This window comes from Anas acuta, chromosome 8 (genome assembly GCF_963932015.1).
Source record: "Anas acuta chromosome 8, bAnaAcu1.1, whole genome shotgun sequence".
Classification (NCBI taxonomy): Eukaryota; Metazoa; Chordata; class Aves; order Anseriformes; family Anatidae; genus Anas; species Anas acuta.
In genome coordinates, this window is record NC_088986.1 from 22,139,172 (window position 1) to 22,165,358 (window position 26,187).

Genomic DNA, 26,187 nt, shown 5'->3' on the forward strand with positions numbered 1-26,187 from the left:
GTGCACAAGGCAGCCTGGTGCTCCTGTAAGAGCTGCCAAAATAGGATTTTTTAGCCTTTTGGACTTTTTTTTTCCATCTCCTCCCCACCCCAAGCATGAGGTCCCTGGGCGATCCCAGCAGCACAAGCACAACCCTGCCCCGTGTTGGGCACGCACCGGGGACACCGACCAGCACCAGGGCTAGGACAAGAGGTGCCTTCCCATCCAGGCTGTGCAAGGGTGTGGAGCAGCTTAGCAAAGAAAAAAACACATTAAAAGGGTTGCTTTCCAAATAACTTTACATTTTTTAAGAGTTCAAAAAAGTCCAAGAGCTCTGTTTAGGATGCCAAAATGAATTTTTTTGATTGAAAGCAGAAAATTGCTCCAGGTCTCCCCTTAGCAGGAGCAAGGAACAACAATATCTGGGAAAAGTCTTCCACCAAGAGATCCATCGGCAGGAGCAGCGATATCCCAGCTGAGGTTTCTGCCCTGATTTGGGTTGCCCAAGAGCCTCTAAGGGTCCCCTTCAGCCCCATCCCATCCCAGAGCCATGACCACAGCAAAGGAGGACACTGCTCTGCAGGCTCCCATCAGTGCCTCTCTCATATATTATTTTATTTGTTCTGTTGGCTTTTATTGAGAGTGAAAAAATAATTTAAAGCAATTATCTGTACAGGGGGGGGCAGGTGGCTGGTTAGCTGGGTGGAGGATCGGTGACCACTCCGGGGGGGGGGGTTATAGGGGGGTGATTTACAGCTGTACAAAGACACGACAATCCCACCGAGGAGGAGTGGAGGGTGGAGGACATCTCTCGAGCTCTCACGGACCCGGAGCAGAGGGGTGGGAGGCTGTGCGGGGACAGGGGTGAGGCCAGACCCTCCTCAAGTGACCTGCAGGGGCGTCTCCAGCATCTCCATGAGGAAGGTGTCAATGGGGGTGTCGCCGATCAGCTTGAAGAAGAAGAGGTGCTCCAGGCACTTCAGCCCGATGGACCGCAGCGCTGGCAGACGCAGGAGGAGTTTGGCAAACCTGGAAGGAGGGGAGCGGTCAGAGGTGTGAGGGTGTGAGGAAGGTGCTGAGTGCACGGTCCTGCTTGTTTCCGAGCCTGTGACAGGGGCTTGGGAGAGCAGAGCCCGAGTTCTCCCCAAAATGCCTTGTGGAGTCAGAGTCAGACACTCCAGGGGAAATTACCATGGTTGAGCAGGGCACAAAGGAGAAGGGGAGCTCTGTTTTTCCTTCCCTTGTGCTTCAAAGCAAAGAAATAAACATTTTTCTCTGTATGCGTAGACAGAAAATATCTTCCCTAAAATAAGGTTGTATTTCTAAGTTCCAAAAGAAAATCAAAACAAAAAAAAAATCTGGATTTGCCACCCAGCAAGAGCCTGAACTGGTGACTTGCATCTCCACCATGCCATTAAAACACATCCTGAAACAGCCTTCAAAAAAAGTCCTCTCCCCCATTTCTCCGACAGTGCTTCTGCCTCCTGTTTTGGGGTGCAGCGGGGGGCTGCTCCCCGCTTCCCTTCTGACCGCAGGACCCCGGCCGGAGCCCAGCACCACGGGAGGTGCCCGGGGCGCAGCGCTCGCCCGGGGCGCAGGGGCCGGCTCCAGCCACCGGCGCTTCGGTGGCGCGGCCAGCAGAGGGTGGGATCGGATCGAGAAGCAGGAGAAGGGCTTCTCCCAGGCGGCCCCAAGGCTCCAGCACAGCTTCGGGGGCCTCAGCCTCTCCCCTGATCCAGCCTCCCCTCTCCAGGGTGGGCGTTGGGGTGAGCAGGGGGCTGGGAAGCAGCTGTGGGATGCTCTCAGTGCTATCCAAATGTCCACGGACTAAGGGAAATGGGAAAAGTTCTGGGGATGATCCTACATTTGTGCAAACCTGGGAGTCCCCAGGCTCAAAAGGGACGTCCCCATGCCCCACAGGACCCATCGAGTGGCGTTTATGACCTTCCACGTGCCCTCTGCTGGACCCAGCCCCAGGCTGGAGGGCTGCTGCCCCGTTGGGGACACTCACCGCCCTGGCTGCTCGGGGTATTTCTGCTTCGTGTAGGCTTCCAGCGTGGCGTAGACCTTCTCCCGCAGCGACTCCACTTCTGAGGGGCTGGACAAGCCCTTGGCATCTGGAAAAAGAGAGCTCTGGTGGAGGGGAGGTCACTGCAGAGACCTTTCTGCTGCTGGCAGTGACCAGGTGCGTGGGGGAGAGAGGATTTGGGCCCTCTTTAGCCGAGCACCCAGAGACTGGGGCAGATCTGGGCACAGTCCTGATGCTCAGTGCCACAGCTCTCCTGCTTGTGACCTGCAGAAGCCTGGAGCCTTGTGTTTTCACGGGGAATTTCCCTCCCCTGCAGCCCTCAGCACGCAGGGGAGCGATGGTGGCACCGCACGGCAGCCCCAGAGCTTACCTGGATTAAACAGGACAATGGCTCGCAGGCAGCCCAGCTCTGACTTATCCATCTGCATGTCCTTCATTTTGGACACCAGCTCTGTCAAAACCCTGCATTTGGGAGACACAGGTGGGCAGATCATCAGAGAAAGGGTTTGGGCAGCAAGGCTAGGGGCTGAAGAGTTTCTGGGATGGGCACTGGGAATCCCCCCAGTTCTCTGCAGGGAGAGGCAGCAGTGTGGGACAGCGATGCCACACTGCCCTTTTACACGTGTATCAGCAGCACCTGGGGTCCCCAGCATCAAATTCACCCCTGCTCTTGCTCTGCTCAGCACCTGGCCCTCTGCACTGTCTGGATTTTAAAGAACAATTTGTGTTTGCTGGAGGAAAACCACATGGGTGTTTCTCCACATCTCGCTCTGCGGAACGTGGCCAGTTGTGTAAGAGCAGCAACACAGCACCCTGCCAGGCTGCGAGCAGACACGGCACAGACAATCCCCGTGGCTGTTACATGAGCAAATTCTGCAAGCTGCAGCTTAAGGCTCTGCTGGCTAAAGCTCTTGCTGAGCAGTATTAGCTCTAGATCCAGTTACGGCAAAAGCTTCGAGCTGCGAGGGGAGGGCAGAGAGGCATTCCTCCTGCAGAAACACACACCCAAACCAGGAGATGATTCTGCAGCTGGAAATCCCTTCCCAAGGTGCTTTCAACCCTTTGTGGGTTTTATTTGGTTGTTTGTGTTTCTTTTAAGCCAGTTGAGCATCTCCTCCTCATTCTAGCTAATTCTGCCCCAAATCTCCACGGGTTTGCTCTAGCTCTTGCTAAAAGAACGTGCTTCCCTTTGAGAGGGGAGACACAAAGCTGCTGGGGGTGACAAAATGACCACGAACCTGTCGAAGATGGAGCCCACGCCAGCACTGTGGGCGCTGCTGCGGTGCACGTGCAAGCCCGTGGCCAGGAGGATGCCGTCCTGCACCGACACGGAGCGGTGGGAGAAAGAGGCGATGAGCAGCTCGTTCCAGCCTGGATTGGAGGGACAGGGAGGTGTGGGGCACAAGAGGACAGGTTCAAAGCATCAGTCCCACGTGGAGTGGGGAGCTGGTCTCTGCCCACAGGCTCCACCATCAGATTCCCAGAAAATCTACAGTTTTTGCCCAACACCCATCCTGGCCCTGCTCACCCTACAAGCTCAGGGTCTCCTCCCGTTCCTCGTGAGCTCACAGAGGCCAGGGGAAGGATGGGGATAACAGGAAAAGCCCCGGAGGCCACGCATCAGGGACGTTACCTGCCCGGAGGAGGATGACTTGGTCCTCCAGCGTCAGGTCGGAGAAGTGGGGGATGCGCTTGGCCCACTCCACCAGCGTGAAGAGCTGCTTGTCAGCGGCGTGGCAGATATTGGTGACGGGGTCGTTTGTCTAACGGAGCAGCAGCACCCAAGGGAAAGAGCACAGGAAAAAGGGAGAATTGGTCAGTGTAAAATCACTGATGGTCATCAGCAGCACATCATGCAGCATCAAATCGAGTTAGCAATACTCAAAGTAAACCGCAAGTAAAACGACCAAATCACAATAATTTCAGCTGCGTGCTTTTGGAATAGAGGAGATTTTTATTTTTTTTTTTAAATCATCATCTCTTATCAGCCAAATTAGCAGGTTGCCAGACATTTGTTTGCTCTCTGTTCTTCACAAGGCAAGTTCTGCGTGGCAGGCTGGAGTCCTGCTCCCCAGGGCTCATCTCAAAGCCATCTGAACAGGCACGAACAGCAGTTTTACCCAAACCCAGGGAAACCAAAGCAGTGAACCCACTGTGTCCAGCTCCACCTCAGCCTTGGTTGCTGGGGCAGGCAATCTGTGCCCAGGGCTGTGCAGGCACAGAGGCCAGCACTTGGCACCAGCTCCCTGGCATCCAGCTGTTGTCCTATCTACTCCTTGAAACCACAGAGGAAACTGGAAAAAAATCTAGCAAAACAACATACAGACTGTTTTAGAGCAGTCATTCAGAATAGCTTTAAAAAAAAAAAAAAATCAGTGGTTTTTGGATTTTGTGAAGAAAAAATATCTTGCAAAATGCTAGCATTGGGTTTGTAATTTCAAATCACACCTCGAATGCTCTTATCTCAAGATGTGAGTGATTTTATTGAACCCGCACGGAGCCCCTTACTGAGCTCTCTGTGTTGACGTCGCTGTACGCCTCCGTTTTGGGTTCCACAGCCAGCTCTGCTTCCAGGATCCTCTCCACGGGCATGTCCTCGCTGCCGCTGCTTGTGGACTCAGCTTCGTTTTCGCTCCGCTCCCTGCTCCTCTGCCTCTCCTCCTGCACAGCTGGAGGACAGAAGAGCATCTCTTCACACCCAGACAACACTTACCTGCTCGCTTTGGGTTCCTTTTCCTCTGGAAGGAAGGTTGAGAAACCCTTCTGGCAGGGGGAGAACAGAAAATAGGCAGATATTTCAGGGTGCCCCCATCACTCCCCAATAATTTTGGGGTTGTTGCAGTCCAGTGGCCTCCAAATTTGACAAAAGGCAGTGAGTGGCTTCCAAGCTCCAGCAGAGAGGAAGGAGGAGTTCATGCCTCCAGGTGGCAGCCTGGACTCAGCCTGGATGCTGGAGGAGGCAGGAGGGCCCCCAGCACCCAGCTGCTGAGGTTTGCGGCATGCCCAAATCCTGCCCCAAGCTGAGGCCTCCAGCTGCACAAGGGGGCATGGGGCTGAGCAGGAATTCCTCCTGCTGCAAGCTTGGATCTCTCCTTCTCTTCTACCATCTCCGTTTTCCAAAATATCTGCCAATAGGAGAAACAGAACCACCGAAATTCTCTACGGATCTCAGCTGTTAACCCTCAGGGCAGCTGGGTGTCTGAAGGACAGGTGAGTGTAGGATGAGCATCCATGGCATGCCAAGCCTCGTGCTCAGTAAAACATCCTGGGTGCACGTTTTTGTTTGAGGAATCCCGAAGGGAAACGTGGAAACCTTGCTTAAAAAAGGAAAAAAATAAAAATAAATAAAAAATCAAGTGACCAACAGTTTAGCTTATTTCTGGGGAGAAGCGTCCCAAAAGAGCAGCCCCACTGACACCACTCCTGTACAAAAGCACAAAGAACCAGCCAACGCACGTGTGCTCGGAGAAAAAAATTATCCTCCTTAGGCTAATGGACAAGAAGAAGCCAGGGAGGTGTTTCTAAAGTCCTCAAAACCTTACTGGAAGGAAGACCGTGCTTGGGAAACACCAGCCCCATCTCCCGGCCTCTGAACTCACCCAGGACCCCTCGCTCCAGCTGCAACCTGCCCCCAGCTCCTGCAGCCCCCAAAAAGCCCCCGTGATTTCTGCAGCCGAACAGCCACAGCTGCAGCCTGGTGCAGGTTTGTTCTCCCACTGCTGCGTCCACCAGCAGCCTGGGGTTTCCATTTTCACACCCTGGGAAGGGGAGCTGCACTGACCTCACGGTCCTCTGAGCCACTTTGCACCCAGCAGGAAGGGAGAGCTGTGCCTCAGATGAGGTTTTTGATTCCAGGCTGGCATTTCACAGTCCCCTGCTGCCCTAAGTGCTCAGGGCAGCACGGCAGTGACCGTGCTATGGGGAACAGGCTGAGGTTCAGAGGTTCAGCCTCTACCTGGTATCACAGCTGCCTGCCCAGGCTTTGCCCTGCACTGGGGTGTTTTGTGCGCTCTCCATGGGGACAGCGTGGCCTCTGAAAGGGATAGCTAAAGGATGTCCCTGCTGACATCCAACGCTAGAGATAACAGGGTTTTTTGCCTTGGAACAACAACAACAACAAAAAAAAAGCAGCTTAAAAGCCACACTGGGTGTCACTACCTGACCTTACAGTCAATATCCTGAGGAAGGAGGGGGGGAAAAAAAAAATCACCCTCCATGAACGTGAAGGACAAGATGTCCTGTGAGAGGGCACCTGCATACGCACTGTGGGACACCAAGGAGCAGCTCTGTGAGTCTGCAGCTCTTGAAATCCCCTTCCCTACAGCACAGCAAGCCCTAAGGCTGCATGAACACCAGCGCTGCTGCCCCACATCCTCCTGCAGTACAGAATAAAACCAGATTTTTACCTTCCCTCTTCATCCCCATGGCGAGGCACTTCTGATAGCGGCAGTACTGGCAGCGGTTGCGCTGGCGCTTGTCTATGAGGCAGTCCTTGTTGTCCCGGCAGGTGTAGATCAGGTCCTTCCTGATCGTCCTCTTGAAGAAGCCCTTGCAGCCCTCGCAGCTGTACACCCCGTAGTGCTTCCCTGGGGAGGCAGGACAGGCATGGAGGAGCTCAACCCAACCCCAAACGTGAGCGAAGAGGTTTAAAATGAGATTATACGCAGAGCCTGTTTTTTGGGGTTGCCCTCTCTTGTGCACAGCACAACCAATTTGCAAAGCAGACAGCCTGCCTTTAGGCAAGCCAGGTGAGCTACAAATCCTGCAACACCAGCACGAGCCCCACTCCAGAGCATCAGGGGAGCTTTCATTGCACAGAGCCTTCCACCAGGAATAAAACCTCCTACCTGAGGACCTGTCCCCACAGATGGCACAGATGTGTTTGGCTAAGGAACCCGGGCTTGTAGATGGATAATTCATGTTCCCCATCCCCGTGAGACCTGGCAGGGGCTTGACATCCTCCGAGCTGCTGACATTGTTGAGGACGTTGAGCTGCAGAAGCAGAAGACATCGCAGTGAGAGGGCTGAGCTCCGTATCCTAGTGAAACCATCCCCAAATTGAGCCCCCCTCCCTGCCCAGGCTGGCTGGGCTCATCCCCAGCCCCAGGAGGTTGCCTTGGGCAGGCTGACATCCTCCAGTGAATCCAGCTGGAGGGATTTAAGATGCTATAACCAGAAGACAGCGCTAAGCAGAGCTGGAAAAGGGCAGGCAGCAACCCTCAGCTGCTCAGTTACAGCCTCCAAGCGACAGCGCTGGTGGGATCCTGCCCGCTTCGTTAGGGGATGCTGGTCACCAGCTGCCTGGGGCCTCGAGCACTGACTGCTTAGTAAGGAAGGGCTCTGCAGCCAGGTGGTTTGTTGCAATTCAACCTGCGTGGCTGGGGAGGCTGTGACGATGTTAATAACGATAATGAGTGCTAAATGGGGTAGCTTCCCTGCCTCGTGATGTGCAAATCCGCAGAAACACGTGAAAACACAGCAATCACGGTTGCTCTCTGGGGCTCAGGTTCCCAAACTCAGTAACAGGCTGGCGATCAGAGCACATTTGGGGTTGCCAGATCAAGAAAAGGAGCAAGCTGAGCATCTAAAATGTGCTGCAGCGAGACGCAGGCAAAGGGCCCAGAGCTCGCAGCTCGGATCCCCTGGAGCTGCTCGTGGCTGCTGCGAGTTAAAGGTTACAAACTGACATCGATCAGAGACCAAAGCCCAATGTTGCCCAGGGCTCCCTTTTATTGCTATTTGCTATATTTTGCTCTGCTGTTGTCGGCAGGGCAGCGAGGAGTGAGGGCCATCGAGCACGTCTTGTCAAAAGCTGCCCGGGCAGAGCAACGTCTCCCCAAAACCACGGGCGGATCATCTTTCCCATCGCTGTGCTTTGAGGGATGGTTTCTTCATCACTGGGCTTGGTTTTAACAGTCAATTTGTCAGCTAAATTTCTGCTTCCCAGCAAGAGCGCAGAAGCAGGGAGAGAAAACGGGGCTTGGAGTGAAAGTCGAGCTACGCCTCTAGTGAGCCTTCAGAGTAACTAAACCCCCTGGTTTTATACCACTTGTTGCAGGTTCTCCATTTGTTCCAAGAAACCGTCCATTTCCCATGAAAAATGGTAATAACCTCCCCAGGGAATTTCAGCCTAGAACAAGGAGAGTTGGTCCTGCTGGGATTTTTGGACCCGTCATTAGATAAGTAAAAACGGGAGGTCTGTCCTCATCTTCTGTCACCGCTGGCCCTTCATTTTCAAAGCTTCAAAGGTCTGATGGCATTGAAAATACAAGCAAAAATTATCACGTTAGGAGCCAGCTTGTTTCCTCCCACTGAAAAATAGGGCTCCACAGAAAAATATTACCCTGGGTAACAAAGGTTTGCTGTCCCCAGCAGAGACCCAACCCAGACAATGGACAGCTGTAAATCCAAAAGCTCCAAAACCCAAACTTGGAGCACGGAAAGGATTATACAAACCTTTCCTCCCCTCCAAGTAACCAGTTTTTAAAAAACTCTGCAAGTTTCTTGCCAAGATGCTGAGGCAGGAGGAACTTTTTATGGTTGAAAATATTACTTGGAGCTCGGGTATCACCTTTGCTGCACTTCCAGGCAATAACAGGGTGCACGTCGGGGGAGAAGTGGGGCAGTTTTAGCCATCAGTGTCTTTGGAGCTTGACTCCTGCAGGTTAAGTGCAATCACGTATGATATTTGGGACAACTGCTTGAACCCAAATCCATTAGCAGCCTCCCTGCCGAATCCCCAAGGCCCAGCTGTCTCCTTGCATTAGAGGCAACACAAGTGAAACGCTCCTCGGAGCTGGTAGCTTGGCACGGTGCCTGGATTGGGGAAACTGCCTCCTGGAGCATCCCCTGCCCCAAAGGAAAGGGTCTCTGTACAGCCAGCATCGCCACCATCTCCAGCACCACCAAACACCTGCTCAGGGTGCCAGGGGCACAAGTATTGCCAGAGCTTTTCAGCACATGAAAAAATCCCACACAGCCACCTGACCGAGGTGGTCGTGGGGTCTTGGCAGCTTGGTCCTGCCCCTGCCTGGACCAGGTACCCCATAAGGGTGTCCCCTGGCTCTGGGGGACACCGACCCCAGCCACAGGGATCCCCCCCTTGTCTGGAAGGGAAACATCAGCACCTGAGTGAGCTCAGACAGCGAGGACAGGAGCGCTTTGTTTTTCTTCAGGCAAAGTTTACCTGCAGCCCAGAGAACGTGGCTGGCATTTAGCATCAGCATTTGTCTCTCCAGAAAGTCTGTGGGAAGGAGCTAGAGTGAAACGAAGCAGATACCCTTTTGCAGAAGAAATAGGGATGGCTATTTCCATTTACAACACATGTATGTGTATTTCCACTCGTAGTAATTATTCCCGTGGCAATAGACGCAGTGGTGGGGATCAGAAATGGGGATTAGCTCTCCCCCCTCACCGTGCAGGGTATTTGGAAATGCAGACAGGCATTTTCCGTGTCTGTGCCAGGGGGATTTACGCAGGAAGGCTCACGTCCTGATAATTCTTTACATCCAACCTCCATAAGTGGCCAAAGCACACCAAGGACCCCCCAGCAGCCCACCCCACGCCAACCTCAGAGCACCCCAACCCGGCGCAAAGGCAGCGAGCGCCTCTGCCTACCTGTGGGCCGGCGTGCGCCACGAAATTCATGCCCGGGGCCGAGGACAGAGCGACGGGGTGCGAGCCGATGGAGGATGCGATGACCCTGTAGGGCGAGCCCAGCGCGCCCACCGGCGACCCGATGGCGTTCATGGGGGACGGCAGCGCCCGGGAGGCATTCGCGGGCGCCTCGAGGTAGTTGTGGTGCCCGTCCACCGCGCTGCCCACGGAGAGGCTCGAGGATGGGCTCACGGACGTGGAGCTGGCGTGAACGGGGGAATCTGCAGGAGAGGCAGAGATGAGGGACACGATGGGTGAGCCTGGCCGTGTGGAGATCCGCTGCCCTGACTCGGTCACATCAGCGTAGATGCTGGCCGAGGCTCAACACCGGCCAGCAAACGTGCCTTATTGTATAAGGGGAAAGAGCAAAACATCGCTTATGACACAGGAAATAGGGTTATACACAGCAACAAAACATATTATGAAGATAATATTTAATAATCAAATCTCCCTTGGCTGCTTCAGTCCCTCAGCTGGCGTGGAACAAGGCACCGCTGCTGCCTGCCTCGGGCTGGGTTTCTATTCCCTGAGGTCCCACAACTAGGATCAGCACACAACTAAAGCCATGATATCCCCACCAACCAGGCTGGAAACCCCAAATACTCACTGGGATGCTCCCTTGCTTCCCATGATGATGGCTCACGGTGTCACGTCCTGCAGGCTCCTCTTCCCTTCCCCATGGCTCAGCTCCTCACTCCCCCCATGTACTTCCTCACCTTGCTATTTCACACCTTCCTCCTGCTCCTCTTTGGGATGCTGGCATCAGGCTTTGGGACCCATTAACCATACAACCCACAAAATGCCAAGCTCCAGCTCAACCGTTTTGCCCATAATTATTTAGCAGTGCAGACAACAGGGCAAGGCACCCAGAAAACTTTTTATCCATTGTTTGCCCTCGCTTATTGGCACAAGAGGGAGCAGGCAGAGGCTGTGACCACACAGACAGCAGTGTCTGGGCACCAAATGCCTACCAGCCTCGATGGGTTCTGTATCTAGTTGCACTTTAAGGATTTACTTGTGACCTTTTTTTTTTTTCCCCCTTCCCTAGAATTTAGCAACCCCAGTTAGCATTAGCTGTCATTAGCATTTCAATGAAGCATTGTTTCTCTCTTGGCTTTTCAACACAGGAGACCGTTCCCCGGAGCAGCAAGGCAGAGATGCTGTGTGGGAAGGTCACACAGCTGGTTTTCCATGGCTGGCACGGAGGATGCTCTCCTTGCGTTTGCAAGGAAGGCAGAGGTTTGGTGGTTCCCTCCCTCCCCCCCACCCCAACATTACTGCAAAGTTATTTACGTGACAGCGTTTGTTATTTTACCTGAAGTCACAATCAAATCTGATTCAAAAGGAAGATGCACAATAAAGACGGGAAAAGGTCAGCTTGCTGAATAACATTAAAGACATTTGTCAGAGTCAAGGAGGACTCGATCCGCTGTTATCAACCCACTTCAGACTTAATTCCACAGAGGGAGGGGGAGAAAAGGTCTTTGTCAATTCTTGCTTTGGCTTTTTGGATCAATCCTCCCAGTGGGAAAGCAACGTGCGGCACGAGGAAGCCAGCACAACAGCAGAGCCCCAGGGGCAGCGTAGAGGTTTGTGGGCAGCCCCAGGGCACGGGGTTGCACCCTACTGCTGGAGGACATGCCCCAAGCCCTGCCACCACCCTGGGGATGGCAGCACATGCAGCATGGGTTGTTAATCAACAGCAAAACTCCTACCTTGGAGTGGCTTCCACGTAACAAAGCCTTTCACCCAGAGGCAGCTGCCAGGAGAGCCTTTGGAGGGGGGCAGATGTGCTGCTCACTTGTCCCCCACCTCCCCTGGGACCTGACCCTGAGGCACCTCGGTTGTTCCTTGGGGCTTGGAGAGGAGCATCCTGACCTGTGCCATCAACAGCTTTGGAGAACCGGGCACGGGTTTCTCATCGCCTCCAATTAGTCTGGTTCCAGAGCGTGCAGTCCTCCCCAGCATCAGGCTTATGAATAAATTAATTTTTATGTCACTTTAAACAGTGAGCTAACAGCATTACCTTTTAGGATTCTTCAGCTTGGGAGAATAAGCCACCGAAGAGGGGATTGGGCAGAAGTCTGTCACAGCAGAACAGCTAAGGAGAAGAGGGATGATTCTTCATCCTTTTCCAAGGGCATCTTTTAAAGCATAGTGCAGAAGATGTAAGCAAATAAGAAAAGACTCCCAGGTGAGATATTTTACTCGTGTACACTTCCACCAGACCTACCAGAAACGCGGCCACTACTGAGTTTCCCTATTAGAAAGGCTCCAAGCTTCTGAAAGACATGGTGGCCAGGATTTTCTGAAAATGGCTTGGGAAGATTGAACGAAATGTTCCATGGGAAAATACCATTTGTGTCACGCATCTTCCAACAGAAAGTGACCTGAACATCTCGCAGGAACTTCCCTCGAGGCATTTTCTTCCATCGCTGGGGGATGAACAGAAGCATCTGAGCTGCTCCGCAGCAGGGACGTGGCCCTGGGATGGCGCGGGGGGGACCGTGGAGCCAGGAGCCAGCCAGGGCTGCCTGCACCTCTCCAGCAGCACTGGGCACAGGTGACATTTACCCAGGCCCACAGCCCATCCGTCAGGTAATGCAAGGTGACAAGCGGTACCGGGGACTCTGCTGGCTGCGGCAGGGCCCCGTGGAGCCGAGGGGAGGAGAGGGCTCAGCTCCCAGCCAGGCTGGCACAGCCCAGTGCCAGTGTCCGGAGGACCCAGTGCCTCAATCAACCCTTCACGAGCTCTCTTGTGTGCCCCCCTCACACACACCAGCCTTATTTTTGTAAGAAATCAAGTTTAAAAATAAAAGGGAGCGAGTTTCTGCGTGCTCTGCTGCTTCCAGCTGCCTCTGCGAGCACAGCATGGGCTGCAGAGAAGAGCCAGGGTTTGGAGGTGGGCACAGACACAACGTGCATCCTATTGCTGCAGCAATTGGGGTAAGATCGTATGAAATTATTGACGACTCTGCTGGCATTAGAAAGAAACTAAGAGGAAAGCCCAGGAACCGTGCAGCTCTCTGCATTTTAATAACGTTGTCCTTGAGCAAAAGCATTGCATTCACCTAATGGCCACTGAAAGCAAGCAGGCACACGACAAAGCTCTGATTCTCCACTTCAGTCTGGGTTTTTATCTCCACCACAGCAAAATCCCAGCCCAGAATGGGAATAATAACAGAAGACACCAATCTCACCAACTGCATTAGAGAAGAAGTGGAAAGAGAACAGAGAGACTGGAAACATCCAAGCCTAGATGATCATCTCTAGATGATCACACTTCCAGCCTTGTCTGGAACCAAGAACCAGCACAAACCCTTTGAATACCAAACAACATGCCTGTGCTTCTGGGGTCTCAGGCATGCACGGAAAGGGTTCATTTCACCGGCATGAAGGATGACAGCAGAACTTTGCAGGTACCTCCTCCTCTGCAGATCCGAGCGCCGGGCAGAGGCGTGCAGGGAAGGGCTTCAGCAGAGGAGTGGGAGGCACAGCCTGGCAGGCAGCTCATCCTTGGAGACAGCCTTTGTGGGGAAATACCTGCAAGGAATGCTCCTGAGATTGGATGCAGTTGTGTAGCAAGGACCCTGAGTTAATTCGAATAAAAGTTTTGCTGCTATGACTGCGTATTTTTTCAATACATGGAAGCTAACCCAAAAAACTATCCCCTTTCTGGTGGTATTTCTAACTGTCCAAGCAGGTTTCCATGGGCAGTAGATCCACACGCTAATACCCTACAGCAAGGTGACTGGTTTTGCCTTGCTTTTAATGTCCAGCAACCTTTGTGCTTCCAGCTGCCCACTCAACTCTGTGAGCCAATAAATAATGCAGCCTTCCCCTGACAGCTGACATCAGAGAGGAGCAAACATTTTTGGAGGTGAGCAGGGGCTTCCGCAACGGGGATCTGCATGGAGACAGTGATGAGCAAGCAAGAAAAGGTTTCCCTCTGGCAGTGGGAAAGAGCTGTCACCTCTCCTCTCAGATAGCACAGAGCTACACGGCTCCTGTGCTGCCTCCGCAAGCCAGGGCCACCCAAAACCTGACCCACGAGGAGCAGTGGGCTGGAAGCACGTGAGGCTTTCACCTGGCTTGGTCCAAACTCTGCATCAGATGCTGGTTTGAGATCTTGGGCTGATTTGATTGAAATTGGACCAGGTGTCTCTATGGCCAAATTCACCACCACCTACCCCTACAGGTATCACATCCCCCTGGTGACAATGGTAATGCACGAGAGTTATGTAAAAGTTCCCCATTCACAAAGAAAAAAGTCATTGAATTTGAGGCCTGAAGGGCTTTTTGAGATTGCCTGATCAGATTTCTCACTGGGATCTCCAGCACAGCATCCACCAGGGACAAAACATACACACGGATCCCTACAGTGGTCTTTGGGCTCCTGGAGAAGCTCCAGGTCCCCATCAGAAAGCATCCCTCTTGGCCCTGTGAAGGCAGGTGAAAGTGAGCCTCTCCCACTTTTAAAACAAAATCTGTTTCAGTAGCTGCAGGATTTTGCCCCATTGCTGGATTTTCTCACACTTTTGTCCATTGGGTCAAAGACCTCCACCACCATCACAAAAACACGCTCACGGGTCTGGCCACGGCAAGCTGGGGCACCCAGAGGAGAAGCAGCCCATGGCACGGGCACCATGGGCAAAAAGGTGCCAGGGGCCGGGCAGCAGCCTGGGTTTTCCTCCACAGCTCTCCCAAGCCCCCAGCCGACCTGGCCTAACCCCGCTTTGCCTGGGAGAGCTGACAAGATCGCAGCCGGAGGTGGTGTGGCCGCAGGCCAAGTTACATGAGTACTCATAAAAGAGACTTTGTGGAGGAGCCAAGTTAGTTCTTGTCCCCAACCAACTGTGCCAGAGTGCTCGGAGAGGGGATGGCCAGCGCAGCATCTTCCCTCGCCCTGGGAGCGAGGCGTCGGGTGAAATGCATCCTTCTGGGGACCACGGGTTGAAACCCTTTCCATGTTCCTGGAGCCCAGGCTGTGAAGGCAAATCTGGCTGCTTAGCGCACATCCCCTGCTTTGGATGTCAATGAAGACCAAGTTGAAGCATACATAACAGCCACTTAAATGAAAAAAAAAAAAAGAAAAAAAAGGAAGCAAATACAGTTTTAGGAAGCCAGAGCTGCATCAGGGGCACAGGAGCCCTCCAGCTTTGAGGGGAGTGTGGATGTGAGCAGGGACCCCAGGTCTGTGTCATGCCCAGGGAGCGCAGGGCAGGCAAGAGACATGGTTTAAAGCAGCCCCAACAAAACTCAGCCAACGCTTTCCCATCTCTTGCCAGCGATTCACCAGCAGAAAACTCCTCTGGTTTTCAAAACCGAGCTAGCAGCAGGTTAAAATACCACTTAAATGCACTTCTAAATGGAAGTTAAAGCCCCAATATATCGAACTGTCGGCCAGATGTTGGATTGGTGCCCCGGTCTTTGCTGGTGGGGCAGAAATACCTCTTCTTCCTACCAGCTCCCTTTCCCAGAAGCCTCCCGAATGCTCCGCAGAGCACTGTGACCCCTGCCTCCACAGGGATCCGTGCCTGGTTCCTGCGAAGATCAGTCTGAACGTCTCCTTGTACATTCGTAATACTCAAGGAATTAAGCACAAATAACACTTCCATTGTTCCCCTCTTATTGCGGCAATAGGAGAGAGCTTGGCTTTGCTTTTCTTGTTCCCTAAGAACACCAGCGAGCAGTAGGCTTTTCCAACACAAGCCTGGTTTCTGCAGACCCTGGCTAAGGACTTACTTTGGAAAGTCGAGCGCTTGTGAAACGCAGGGGTGACGATGCAGTGCCTATGGCTTTTCTGGAGCTGGAGCATTTCCAGAGGTGAGCATCCATTGCAAGAGGGAAAATCACACGTGGTGGGACCATCCCGTGTGCAATCCAACATCTGCACAGACCTCATCTCCAGCAAAGAAATCCCACCCAGCAGCTCCTCAACCCGTTCTCCCTCCACTTCCCACACATTAGGACAGGGAAAATAGCGTAATACCTTCGGATAAAGGCAACAAGCGAGCAGTAGGAACTACAGAGCCTGTTTCCCAAGAGCAGTTCTGGTTTCTGCACTGGGGCTGGCTGGTGTGCGGGGGTCTGGTGCAGCCCCTAGCCCTGCAAGCAGGCACAGCCCCCTGCACAGCCCCATCTCCCTGCTCACAACCTCGTTTGGCAAACCCGAGGTTTTTTTTTTGGTTACGGGGGGATCCGTGTCCTGGGGGCAGTGCCACGATGCGGGCTGCTTTATGTCTAAAAGCATTTTTTTTTTCTTCCAGTGATTTAATGAATAAAAATGCAATTGGAAAGATACTTCCTTCGTTTGCCCCTGCTCTTTGAATAGGTCACTCACACACATCTCCCGAACACCGAACTTCAGAGCAGAGCCTGGCTTTGATCCACGCCTGCCTGATTTCAGGCAGCTTGCTTTGGCTGTGCTGAAGTAAACCGCAGCACAACTTCAGTCCCAAGCACACAGGCGCTGTAGGTTACCGCCACACGTGAGCACATTTCTAAACACATTTCTAAATTCCCTTTTCCCCCCTGGATCCCTACTGCAGGATCAGATTCCCCACCTAACCCAGCAGGCACCGACCGCGAACGCAAGGGGAATACTCACTGCCGAAGCCCACGGGAAACTTAATGAAGTGAGGATAATTCCCGTACATGTTGAAATCTTCAGTTCATCTCTCGCCTTTCTAAACCACGACCACCTCCTCTCACTTCAAAGCTGCCCGGAGCGCGGCGCAGCCCACCGGGGTCGGGACATGGCTCTGCGGGAGCAGGGGCTCTCGGGGGGCATGGGGGCAGCTGCCTCCTCCCGCGGCCTCATCCTCGCTTCACGCCGGCAGCAGCTGCTGGCTGGGATTGAGAGGTGCTCTCGTTCCTGGCAACTCAGGGCTGGCTCCTGTCTTCGACCGTCTCGGCTCGCCGTGAATTCACCGCAGAGCGTCCCGGTAGCATAATCGCCCGGCTAAGACACCGATGGATGCAGGCAGGCTCCGGTAGAGATCAAAAATTGGGAGGCGGAGGGGAGGTTTAAGTTGTTTAGGGGAGGAGCATCGTGGAGAAGGAGGCGGCTGTTTGCTTTTCCACCAGTCAAGACTCGCTGCAGGTTATTAGTTATGCTGGCCCCAGCCATGTGGAGGTGTTTTCCAGGCACACCAAGGGCCAGCAGTGCTGAGAGCAGGAGCCCCCACGCAGCTATCCAAGGGCTTTGGGGGCTGTGCGGGACGTGGAGCATCGTGCTCCTGCCCTGGCTCTGCTTTACCTGCACTCCTGGCATCGCGCTGCAGGGTCGTGGTCGCCCCCAGGAAGCACCAGGTGGAGCTGGAAGGGGCAAAAACCCAAACCCAGTGTGCACTGTGGCAAGCATCACGTGCAAATATCAGCCTCCTTGCTGCACCACGCAGCATCAAGCACCCAGGGGGTTGCTTTCGGGCACCCCGGTTAGGTGCAGGGTCCCCGCACCCCTCCTGGAGCCAGGACGGGGTGCCGGGATGAGAGCTGGGCTGGTGGGGAGCTGCTCGGTGGAGATGGGGAGCCCACCTGCAAGGAGCTGGTTTCCAGCTGGCTGCTGAAGCTGCATGGGATGAGGAGGGGGGACACACAGGACAGACCCCAGGGGGCTCAATCCACGCCAGCAAAGAGCTCACAGCCGTAGCAGCACGAGGCAGCAGGCTGCACAGACAGCCCCCATCCATCCCTAATGCTCACTTCATGCCCACCCACCCAGAACATCAACTACTGCAGGAAATAAGCAGAAATAAGGAGGAACAAACAGGCAGATGCCAGAGCAGAGCAAAGCCAGGTGAAGATTTTTGGCACTGCCTCTAGCAGCCGGTGCTCTGCGGGGGGAGCATCCCAGCTCCCTGCCTGGGAACCCCCTGCCCTGTGGCTGCAGTTTTTGGGTGAGGCAGGGATGGAGGCAATGGCACGGCCCCGTGCTTCTGGTCCAGGTGACCTCAGATGAAGTCACCTCGAAGGAATGGGAGAGGGAGGAATTTTGCCCGAGGTTGTAAAGCAAGCAGAGGCTCAGGTCTGCGCTGCCTGGTGTGCAGAGCTGTGCTGGAGGAGGAAGAGGAGGAGGAGGAAGGAGGATCACAGCCCTGCCACCAGCACGTGGTGGAGAACAGGGACAGGGGCTGGTGATGGAGGCCAAGCATCACCTGGCCTGGAGGGTGAAGGTTATCCTAGTTAGCTCCATTTCTCCCTTCACTCACAGACATCACTATGCTCCTTCCTCTCTAACCATAGTTCAAGCAAGGAAATGTTTTTATTCCTCGTATTAATATTTCAAAAATTATTTATAAAGGTGACTCGGCCTCCTCCCATTACCAGGTAACGCACAATATCAGGAGGACACCAGATCACAACCACAGCTCCTAACGGGCAGCAGGTACACGGCAGCAGCTCCAGGACTTGGCCCTCACCTGGGCATCTCCACACAGCAGAAAACTGACCGCTGCCAGGAGCAAGGAGGCTTGCAGGCAGCAGCAGCAGTGCTCTGCATCATCCCAGGCACACGCGTGCAGTTTTCTCAGAGTAAGACACGAGATCAGTATTAGGGGATAATGCTGGCTGTGGCTTCAGCACGGTCTTTTAGCGTGGTGCTGGGGCTCCGTGCGAGGCCAGGAGGTGCGAGGCAGCAGGGCAGGATGCCCCACGGCCCCGCAGAGCCGGCTGCAAGGTGCCTTGTTTCAATCTCTGGACGGAAAATTGGATTTCTCAGCAGGGAAAGCATTTTGCCCTCCGTGACAAGTCTGAAAAACATTTTTCAATCAAAAAAAAAAAAACAGCAAACAATTGCTTGGGAAGAAGTGATGCTTTTTACCCCCACGAGCAGGCACTGAGCAGAGCTGGGACAGGGAGGTGTGAGCAGCGAAGCCGCTTTGTGTTTTAAGCGCCCACCACGCCAGGTTTTAGCGGGGGTATTAATCCTCACCCACCACGCAGGATCTCAGCAGCCTTAATTCCGTGCTAATGATGTTTTAGTAGGGAATTATTTTTATTGATCTGCCCAGAGCAAAGAGCCTGATTTTAGCCCGGCTCTGCCAGCATCCCGTCCTTTTTTTTTTTTCCTCCTTTCTTCCAGCTTATAAGAAATGGGAGAGAAGAGAAACAAAACAGCCCTGAGCTCCTTAAAAAGGCTGGCAGTCCCAAGCAGTAAGTGGATTACTTTATTGATTTTTAGCAGATCTGGGTTAGCCAGCGCTTAGCGCTGCAGAACACATGCACGCTGAGCAACTCCAAGGGAACCCCTCCAGGCCCTTTCCTCAAGCTAAGCAAGCACTGGGAAATTCATTTCAGGGTTTTAGGGCGGGCTCCAGCCCCTGTACACAAATCAGTCTGGCAGGCTCCAGGAACCGGCCCAGCTTCTCTTATAAAGTGCTGTGGGACCATGCAGAGGCAGCCCCTCAGCTTCTGCAAGGCACTGCTTCGTGTTCTTGAAGGCTTGCCATTTCTCCTCTTATTTTGTAAAGAACAACGCCATGACCACCACTGCTGTCTTACGAAGGAAAACCACTGCCACGCTGCACCCAGATGGGACTCTGTGTTGCCGACTGCCATCCAGAACATCAGTCAGAGCAGGACTCCTGATGAAGTGGTGCGGGTTCAAGCCACCTGAGATGCTAATGTTGCCTTCCCTGGGTCCCCGTCAGCTCCCCAAGGCCACCACACCATATCTGATGTTTTGGCAGCACATTGGAATAGCATCCCAAAGGTTTCTCAGCACTGCTCCACCCAGACTTTTGAGATACTGGCCTCTGGAGCCAGGCCCTAAACGTGTGACGGCCCAAAGTTGAGTCATTTTATCCCACCCTGCCCCGGAACCAGGAAAGCAGAGATTAAATACAATCCCCATTCCCTGCACATGGGATTGAACCACGAAAACCCCAAGCACGACCAAGAATCCCAGTCTCCCATCCCATCTGTGTTTAAAAGCCGTCTGTGGTCATGTATGTGGCAACAGCGTATGCAAACAACAAGGCTGCAGCCCTCCTAACCCCACAGCTGCACATTCATCCCCCCCATCACACTGCTTCGAGCCGCAGAGACCCACGGGGGCTCCCCTCAGACGGCCACTGGGGTGCATCAGGGGCTACCAGGCCAGGTGCCCCATGAGCCAAAACAGGACAGGCAGATGCCAAGTGATGTGCTCAAGGGTAAATAATGATTTGGTGACAGAGCAGGGACTGGAGGCTGGGTTTCTGCAGGCAAATTGATTGATGGACCCACTCTCAGTGTCTGCTCTACTGGCATTGGCATGGGACAGAGCGAGGTCACTTTGGGCATTCCTCACAGATGGAGAGGAAAGGAGCTGCTGCTCCAGCCCTTCCCCACCCAGCCCTGCCCTTTGCCACCACTATCTCTGGTGAAGCAATAACCACAGACACCAAGCTAATGAAATTAGCCCCAGAGCCCCACCGGGCTAATGCAATTACCAGCAGCAGCAGCACCAACACACCTGCAGCAGCACAGCCTCCCCTCTCCTCCTCCCCATGCCTTCCCCATCTCCCCCCGAGCCCCACGGGTGCCACCACGTCCCCTGCCCACGGCCAGGACCAGCAGGGTCCGGAGGGCACAGGTCACTGTCCCCAGCTCCGAGGGCACTGCCTACCTTGCAGCAAGCACCGTCCCCTGCAGCCAAGAGCGGGCTCTGAGGGCAGATAATTCCCAGTCTGTTTAAACCTCGGGAGTCCTTCAATTATCAGCACCATAATGAGGCCCTCGACGCTAATCAGTGGTGTCACTGAATCCTCTTACGCCTGCTTAAGCGCCTCCAGCAGCTTTGCTGGTTGCGGGGCCCAGCTGCCCACTCCTCCCAGGAATTACCTCCCCCGGCAGGCACCGGTGCAGCACGAGCACTTTTGGACACAGATGCAGACAAGATGCTTCCAGGCATGGGACCAGAGAGCATCCAGGACCAAGCAAACACACCAAAATCAGCTAAAAAATACAAACAAGGAGATCTTTTAATGCCAACACTCTAAGCCACCAAGCCAAGCTCATTCTCCAGGATGCTCCAGGAAGCTTTTTGGCCCCTGGTGGTGGGTGGCAGGTGACCCTGTCCCGCTCTGCTTCTCTGTCCTGGCACTCACTTGTGGGGCGACAGGCAGCACATCCGTTCTGACTCAGGCTTTCTGCTCCAACAATGCACTTTTTAATATCACGCGAGGAGCAAAAACAACAGGTCCACTATAACGCCGAGATATCCTGAGGCAGAAAATCCATTTGGAGCCCAGCGAGGGAGAGTAGAGTCAATTAGACACTTTCTGGGGCGTCAAGCTGCCAACAATCCCAGCCTTTGTAAGAGCGAAGAATCAGTGCCTATGTGCTTCCCAGCGACTCCCCCTTGCCGGAGCAGAAAGGTCAGCAGCAGCAGCGTCATGGAAAAGCATGAAGTCAAATATTCCCGGGAAGGTGGACCCAAAGAAATAGCCATGCGGACCTTTTCTGTCAAAAGCATCCATTGCTTTGGGGTCAGGGCTCGTGGGGGAATGAGCGCGGCTGGTAGCAGGGAGGTTTTGGTGTGCCAAATTAAGGGGTTTGGGAATAGATAGCATCGAGGGGCGATGCTGGGTCTGCTAGCTCAGGGCCTGGGAGCTCGTGGCTCTCCTTCCAGGCAGGTGCCTCCACCTTTTGGGCTTTGCCAGGGACAAGCACGTGCAGACAAAATGCTGCAGTGCTGCTGCTGCTTTCCCTCAGCGACCATTCCTCGGAGGAAATTTTTCAATAGGAGATGGATCCTTGATCCTTGGGTTAATCCTGCATTAGTGCTTGTAAGGACAGCAACATAAAAACAAAATCCCTCAAATAAAAATCCCCGTGATTTTAGGGCTTCTCTGACTACCCAGAAACAAACTACCTAAATAAAACTCCATCCTCCCACCTATCTCTGCAGAACTCCTGGAAAACTTTCAAAAAGCCTTTTTTTTTTTTTTATTTTTTCCTAGATCCTGCTCAATTCTTCACTCTCTTTTTCTGTGAGACCTGCATTTTGTGATGTACCTGCGTCCCCTGGGGTGGACGTCCCCCATGCCCCATGCAGCCGGGGGCTGTGCTTGCTGCTCTCGCTCCGTGCATCCCCACGTTTGTGCTTTTATGTTTCCTCCTGCGCCAGCAAGTGCAAAACTCCAGAGACAACCTGTCAATCTCCATCACATCTGGCTGCCTCGCGTGCTCTATTTATACCAGCCAGGCAAACCTGGAGCTCGGAGTTCAAGGTAACAGGGGTTATTTCTGCTCCGAGTAGCTCCCTTCTCAGGGGAGGAAGGGTTGGAGGCATCCAAGAGGAGCAGCTTCACATCAGGGGTTGGCACCCACCCCTTAAAGGCTCCGTGACATGGCAGAGAGGGACATGGGATGGAGCTTATCAAGCTGCCCCACTGCTATCGTTTAGACAGATCTGAAGAAGGAAGGAGGCATTTACACCAAATTAGCACTTGGTGTCACGTGGCCACAGAGCTTTTCGTCTGAACCAAGGGCCCTAAAGCCACATCTACGGTACCACAGCTTCCACCAGCTCTTCTCAGCCAGCTGCCTTTGGGATTGTCCTCTCCAGGCGGTCAGGCCCTGGCTGTAAGGCACAGAGGAACGCCAGGGCTGCCCTCCCTTCCTCTAGATGTTTGCTGCTCCTCAGGAGCCAAGGTGCTCGCCCGGATCCCACCTCTGCAGCACCTCTCCAGATGCCACAGGGATCCTTGTGCCAGGAGAAGGAAATTCAGCCCCACTCATACACCCATGTGTCTGCTTGGAGGAAGGAGGGGCAGGTTTCTTAGTGCCCTGCTGTTTCCTCTGACACACAAAGACCTCATCTGTTTCTGTAATGATTTCCTGGGGATGGCTCTCCTGAGCTCCACGGAGTTTCAGGCAAGTCTTGGAGCAAGTTTGCACGGCTGCGAGTACCCAGATTGGGCAGCCCTGGCCTAGCACTACTAGCTGGTCCCTCAGCTCACACCTATAATGCCTCTAGGCCACCAGGAAAACAAATGAAGACCACATCTTTGCCCAAGCAACATCGGTTTGAGACAGCCAGCCTGCTCTGCCTGACATTCAGGTGACTGAGCTATCGGTGCCTTGTTCCGACAGATGAGCACATCCCTCGTCTGTGGCTGCCCATCCCCTGGGACCCCCCTCTCTGTGGCAGCCAAAGGAAGACAAGCACAACACGAAACTCAGCCTAAACCTTCTCCCACAGGACCTGTTCCCCTCAGCGTTTCCCCACAGAAATTGTTCAAAACCCCTCACCCACCTGCATAGCCAAGGGGCAGATAAGGAGCCAGCGGCAGCGAGCATCCCTTTCCTTATCAACAGCCTCCATCACCTTTCAAACACATTCTCCTCCTGAAAGCCACATGATCCCCCTCAAACAGAAAATCCACCGCTATTTAAAGCCTTGTGAGCGTGACAAAATTCCCTCTGCCTCACAAAAAGGCCCCGGATCAAGGCAAGCACTGAGCACGCCACGCAGAGAGCCAAGACAGCGCAGCAGCGAGGAGCAGACGCATGAAGACTTGGCAGGGACGCGCAGTGACATTTGCTGGCACTGTCAAGGATCTGCTCGCTGCCCCCAACCTCTTCCCAGTAGAAAGGCCGAGGAAGAAGCAGCGAGCGCCTGCCCGCAGCCACATGTTTCAGCTCAAGCCTCTGAGCAGAAGGAGCAGCTCCATGCAGCAGGAGGAGGGGAAGGGGCTGGGGAAATGCAGGCACAGCGATGCACTTCTGGGCACCGACTTCACAAACCCACACACCGCTTAATGAAGCAAGCCCTGAAGATGCCTGAGCAGCTTCTCCAGCTCCGTCCTGTCTCTGTAAGGCAAACACATCCCAGTTGCAAAATCCAGAGGCCTCAAACTTTCCACAGAGTTTTTTTGGTGTGTGTTCTTTGCTGTAACTGTTCCCAGCAGCCCAGCCCCAAAGGCTACATCTGTACCAGCAAATTCACCAGCTCCCGGGCATGGTCCCAGGGTCTGTCCTGCTGGTTGCAATCACAGGCCCTGGCATTTTCTATCAGATCATTCCCAAGAGCAGTTTGGGAGTCAGCACAGGCCAAGGGCTCTTTCCACAGGGAAGTTTTGACAGCCAGGCTGCCCTCACAGCCTCCCCGGGCTCATTCCACCAGCAAGGCTTTTACATCATTTCCATCCACTAAATCTCGCAACCCCGGAGCCTAAATCCAGGGCAGCCAAGACCCAAGGCTTCAAGCATCCCAGAAATTGTGCAAGACACCCCTCAGTGCCCCAAGTATCCCTGTGAGCCCTGCAGGGCAGGTGTGCCAGGTGGGAAGCTTTCCAAGAAGGCTGCTCTGCTGAGACACGAGCTACTTCTGGGTCTGTCCTGCTTTGGGGACCTTGAAGATGCACATATCTGCCATTTTGGCCTGATGAGGACGGCAGCGAGGAGATGAGACCTTTGCTTGACACGAGATGCGATGCGATCTCTCCGTGCCATCCAAGGCTCCAAAGGGCACCTGGCTCCCCAGCCCCAACCACCCCAGGGCATCCGCAGCCCCATGCGTGCGGAGACGGCCGGCACGCCAGGCTCCCCACGGGATCACGCTGCCCAGCTCCTGCTCAAGCTGTCAGGGCAGGGATCACAGCCTGGCACGGGGCTGAGCTCTCCGTGGAGCCGCACGGCTCAGACCCATGCGCGTGGTGCAGAGGCAAGGCTGGCCATGAGGCTGCCGAGTGGGACAGGGGATTTTGCATCCCGAGTACCCAAGGTGCAGCTGTGGAGGAGCCCAGGGTGGTTCCCCAGTTCACTCCCTTCCACCCCTTTTCACTCCCCCGAAAGCACTTGGAGGGGAAGGATTCGCCCGCTGCAGGGTCGCTCTTTGCTTCTGTTGCACACACCTCTAAGGAAACTCATCCCAAGGGACATGGCAGGCTCAGCATGCCCATGAAAAGCCCCTCTCCAAACACAAAACGGGCATTTTGGCTTGCAAACCTGCCCCAAGCCCCAGTGCCAAGCACCCCGCTTCCCTGGCTGCCATCCCTCCTGATTCTTGCATGCCTTCAGCAGCGTGCTGGCTTACCCACGGCAGCCAAAACAACAAAGCTACCAAAAAAAGCGGAGAAACAAACGTGATATTCTGCAGCAATTAGGGCTAAACGGGGGAGAGGGGAATGAATGCACAATGGGGAGGGCAGGGACACGGCGGGCCGTGCACGAACTGTCCTCGGGAAGCCAGGTCTGAGCCAGGCAGCCCGTAAGGAAAGGCAGGGAGATGAAAAGGGTTTGTTAAACCAGCACAGGGGCCTCCCTGCCGGCCGGGGTCACCACGGAGTGCCCAGCACCCAGCAGCTCCCGCTCGCCCCCTCGCCAAGTCCTTTTGGGTGGCGGGAGGACGCTGGCAAGCTGCGGTGGGGTCCGCTCGGATAGGAAGGAATCCATTAATCTCCCTGGTAATTACTGCCACATATGGATTTGCACAATTACACTCTGTTAATTGCTTATTATGGGCGAGGCGGACTGATTGGGCAGAATTGCTGCGCTTTAACCCCTTCGCTGCCCCGCAGAGCAGCCTTCCTCCCAAAACAGGGCTCTATCCTCCTGTAACCTTGCTGCTTCCCACACCACGGGCATTCACTCAGATCCTTTTCTTTTGGCTGAGGACCCCAAGGAGACACAGCACCTCAAATCAGCTAGGTCCCCCAGCAAATTTTGTCTGCTCTGTGCTCACAACACACACCCCACGAGCTCTCGGGGTGCTGAGGGACTGCGTGCTCTTATTTGTTTGCCAGAGGAGCCCCAGCTCCCTCGTGCACTCCGACTCGGTGCCCTCAAACCCAGCAGGGTTGGTGCCAACGGGAGGAGGATCCACCCCCACGTCTCACTCGGTCTCTGAGCACAGCTTCCTCCACCAGATTTGCAATGCAATGTTTCCCCTCCTCAAAGCACAGAAAACAGAGGGTTTTACATCATAAATGTGTGTGTACAGCCACAGTGATACAAACTACACCAGGAAGCAGAGATAAAACCCTTGTGAAAGCCCCAAAGGTGCAGAATCTCTGCCAGGTGGGTATGGAGCAGCCTGGCCTCCCTGCCCTGTGGCCATCACTTTTGACACTGCTCTCAGGTAACAAAAAACCCCATACCTGGCCCCAAAACATCTCCTTGAGGATCCCTCAGTGCTTCTGGAGAAAGCAGGGCACAGCGACACATCACTGTGCCGGGCGGTGCCTCTCCATCCTGGCATTTCCAGATTTGCTCTCATTTTTTGTAATATTGCAGTTTCCCAGAAGCTTCCCCTCTGCCCTTGTGGTCACACACATGGATGAGCCACAAGGTACCAGCCCACCACCCATCCTGCCCCCTTCCCAAGGGAACCTACTTGAAAGATGCTGCTCGGCACGAGCAAGGGACTCTCAAGAAGAGCAGAGCCAGGCGTCCCACAGGGCACAGCGAGGGCTTCCAGCTCAGCTCCTGAATCGCCCCAGCTAGCCACTGCAGGGGGAGCAAGGAGAGAAACCAAGCAGAATCCTCACAAAAGAAGGAACCTCTACCTCCAAACCACCTTCTTATCTCCT

The 26,187-nt window shown here is 54.2% G+C and overlaps 1 protein-coding gene across 5 annotated transcripts in view; it reads right to left on the bottom strand.

Moving 5' to 3' along the window:
• Positions 1–260: 260 nt before the first annotated feature.
• The window catches only part of RXRG (retinoid X receptor gamma), a 28,672-nt gene continuing 2,745 nt past the window's right edge, over positions 261–26,187 (bottom strand). For 2 of the 5 annotated variants that reach the window (XM_068690638.1, XM_068690633.1), the window contains 9 exons: positions 9,626–9,885; positions 6,856–7,000; positions 6,415–6,594; positions 4,517–4,677; positions 3,642–3,771; positions 3,247–3,379; positions 2,379–2,470; positions 1,991–2,096; positions 261–1,008 (listed from right to left, as the gene is read on the bottom strand). In XM_068690638.1, the coding sequence (XP_068546739.1) occupies positions 861–1,008; positions 1,991–2,096; positions 2,379–2,470; positions 3,247–3,379; positions 3,642–3,771; positions 4,517–4,677; positions 6,415–6,594; positions 6,856–7,000; positions 9,626–9,885 (1,355 nt within the window). In that variant the 3' untranslated portion in view covers positions 261–860. Of the gene's footprint in view, positions 1,009–1,990; positions 2,097–2,378; positions 2,471–3,246; positions 3,380–3,641; positions 3,772–4,516; positions 4,678–6,414; positions 6,595–6,855; positions 7,001–9,625; positions 9,886–16,274; positions 16,669–25,755; positions 25,838–25,991; positions 26,180–26,187 lie in introns of those variants that run through there. The other 3 variants (XM_068690637.1, XM_068690635.1, XM_068690636.1) reach the window with 3 other exon arrangements.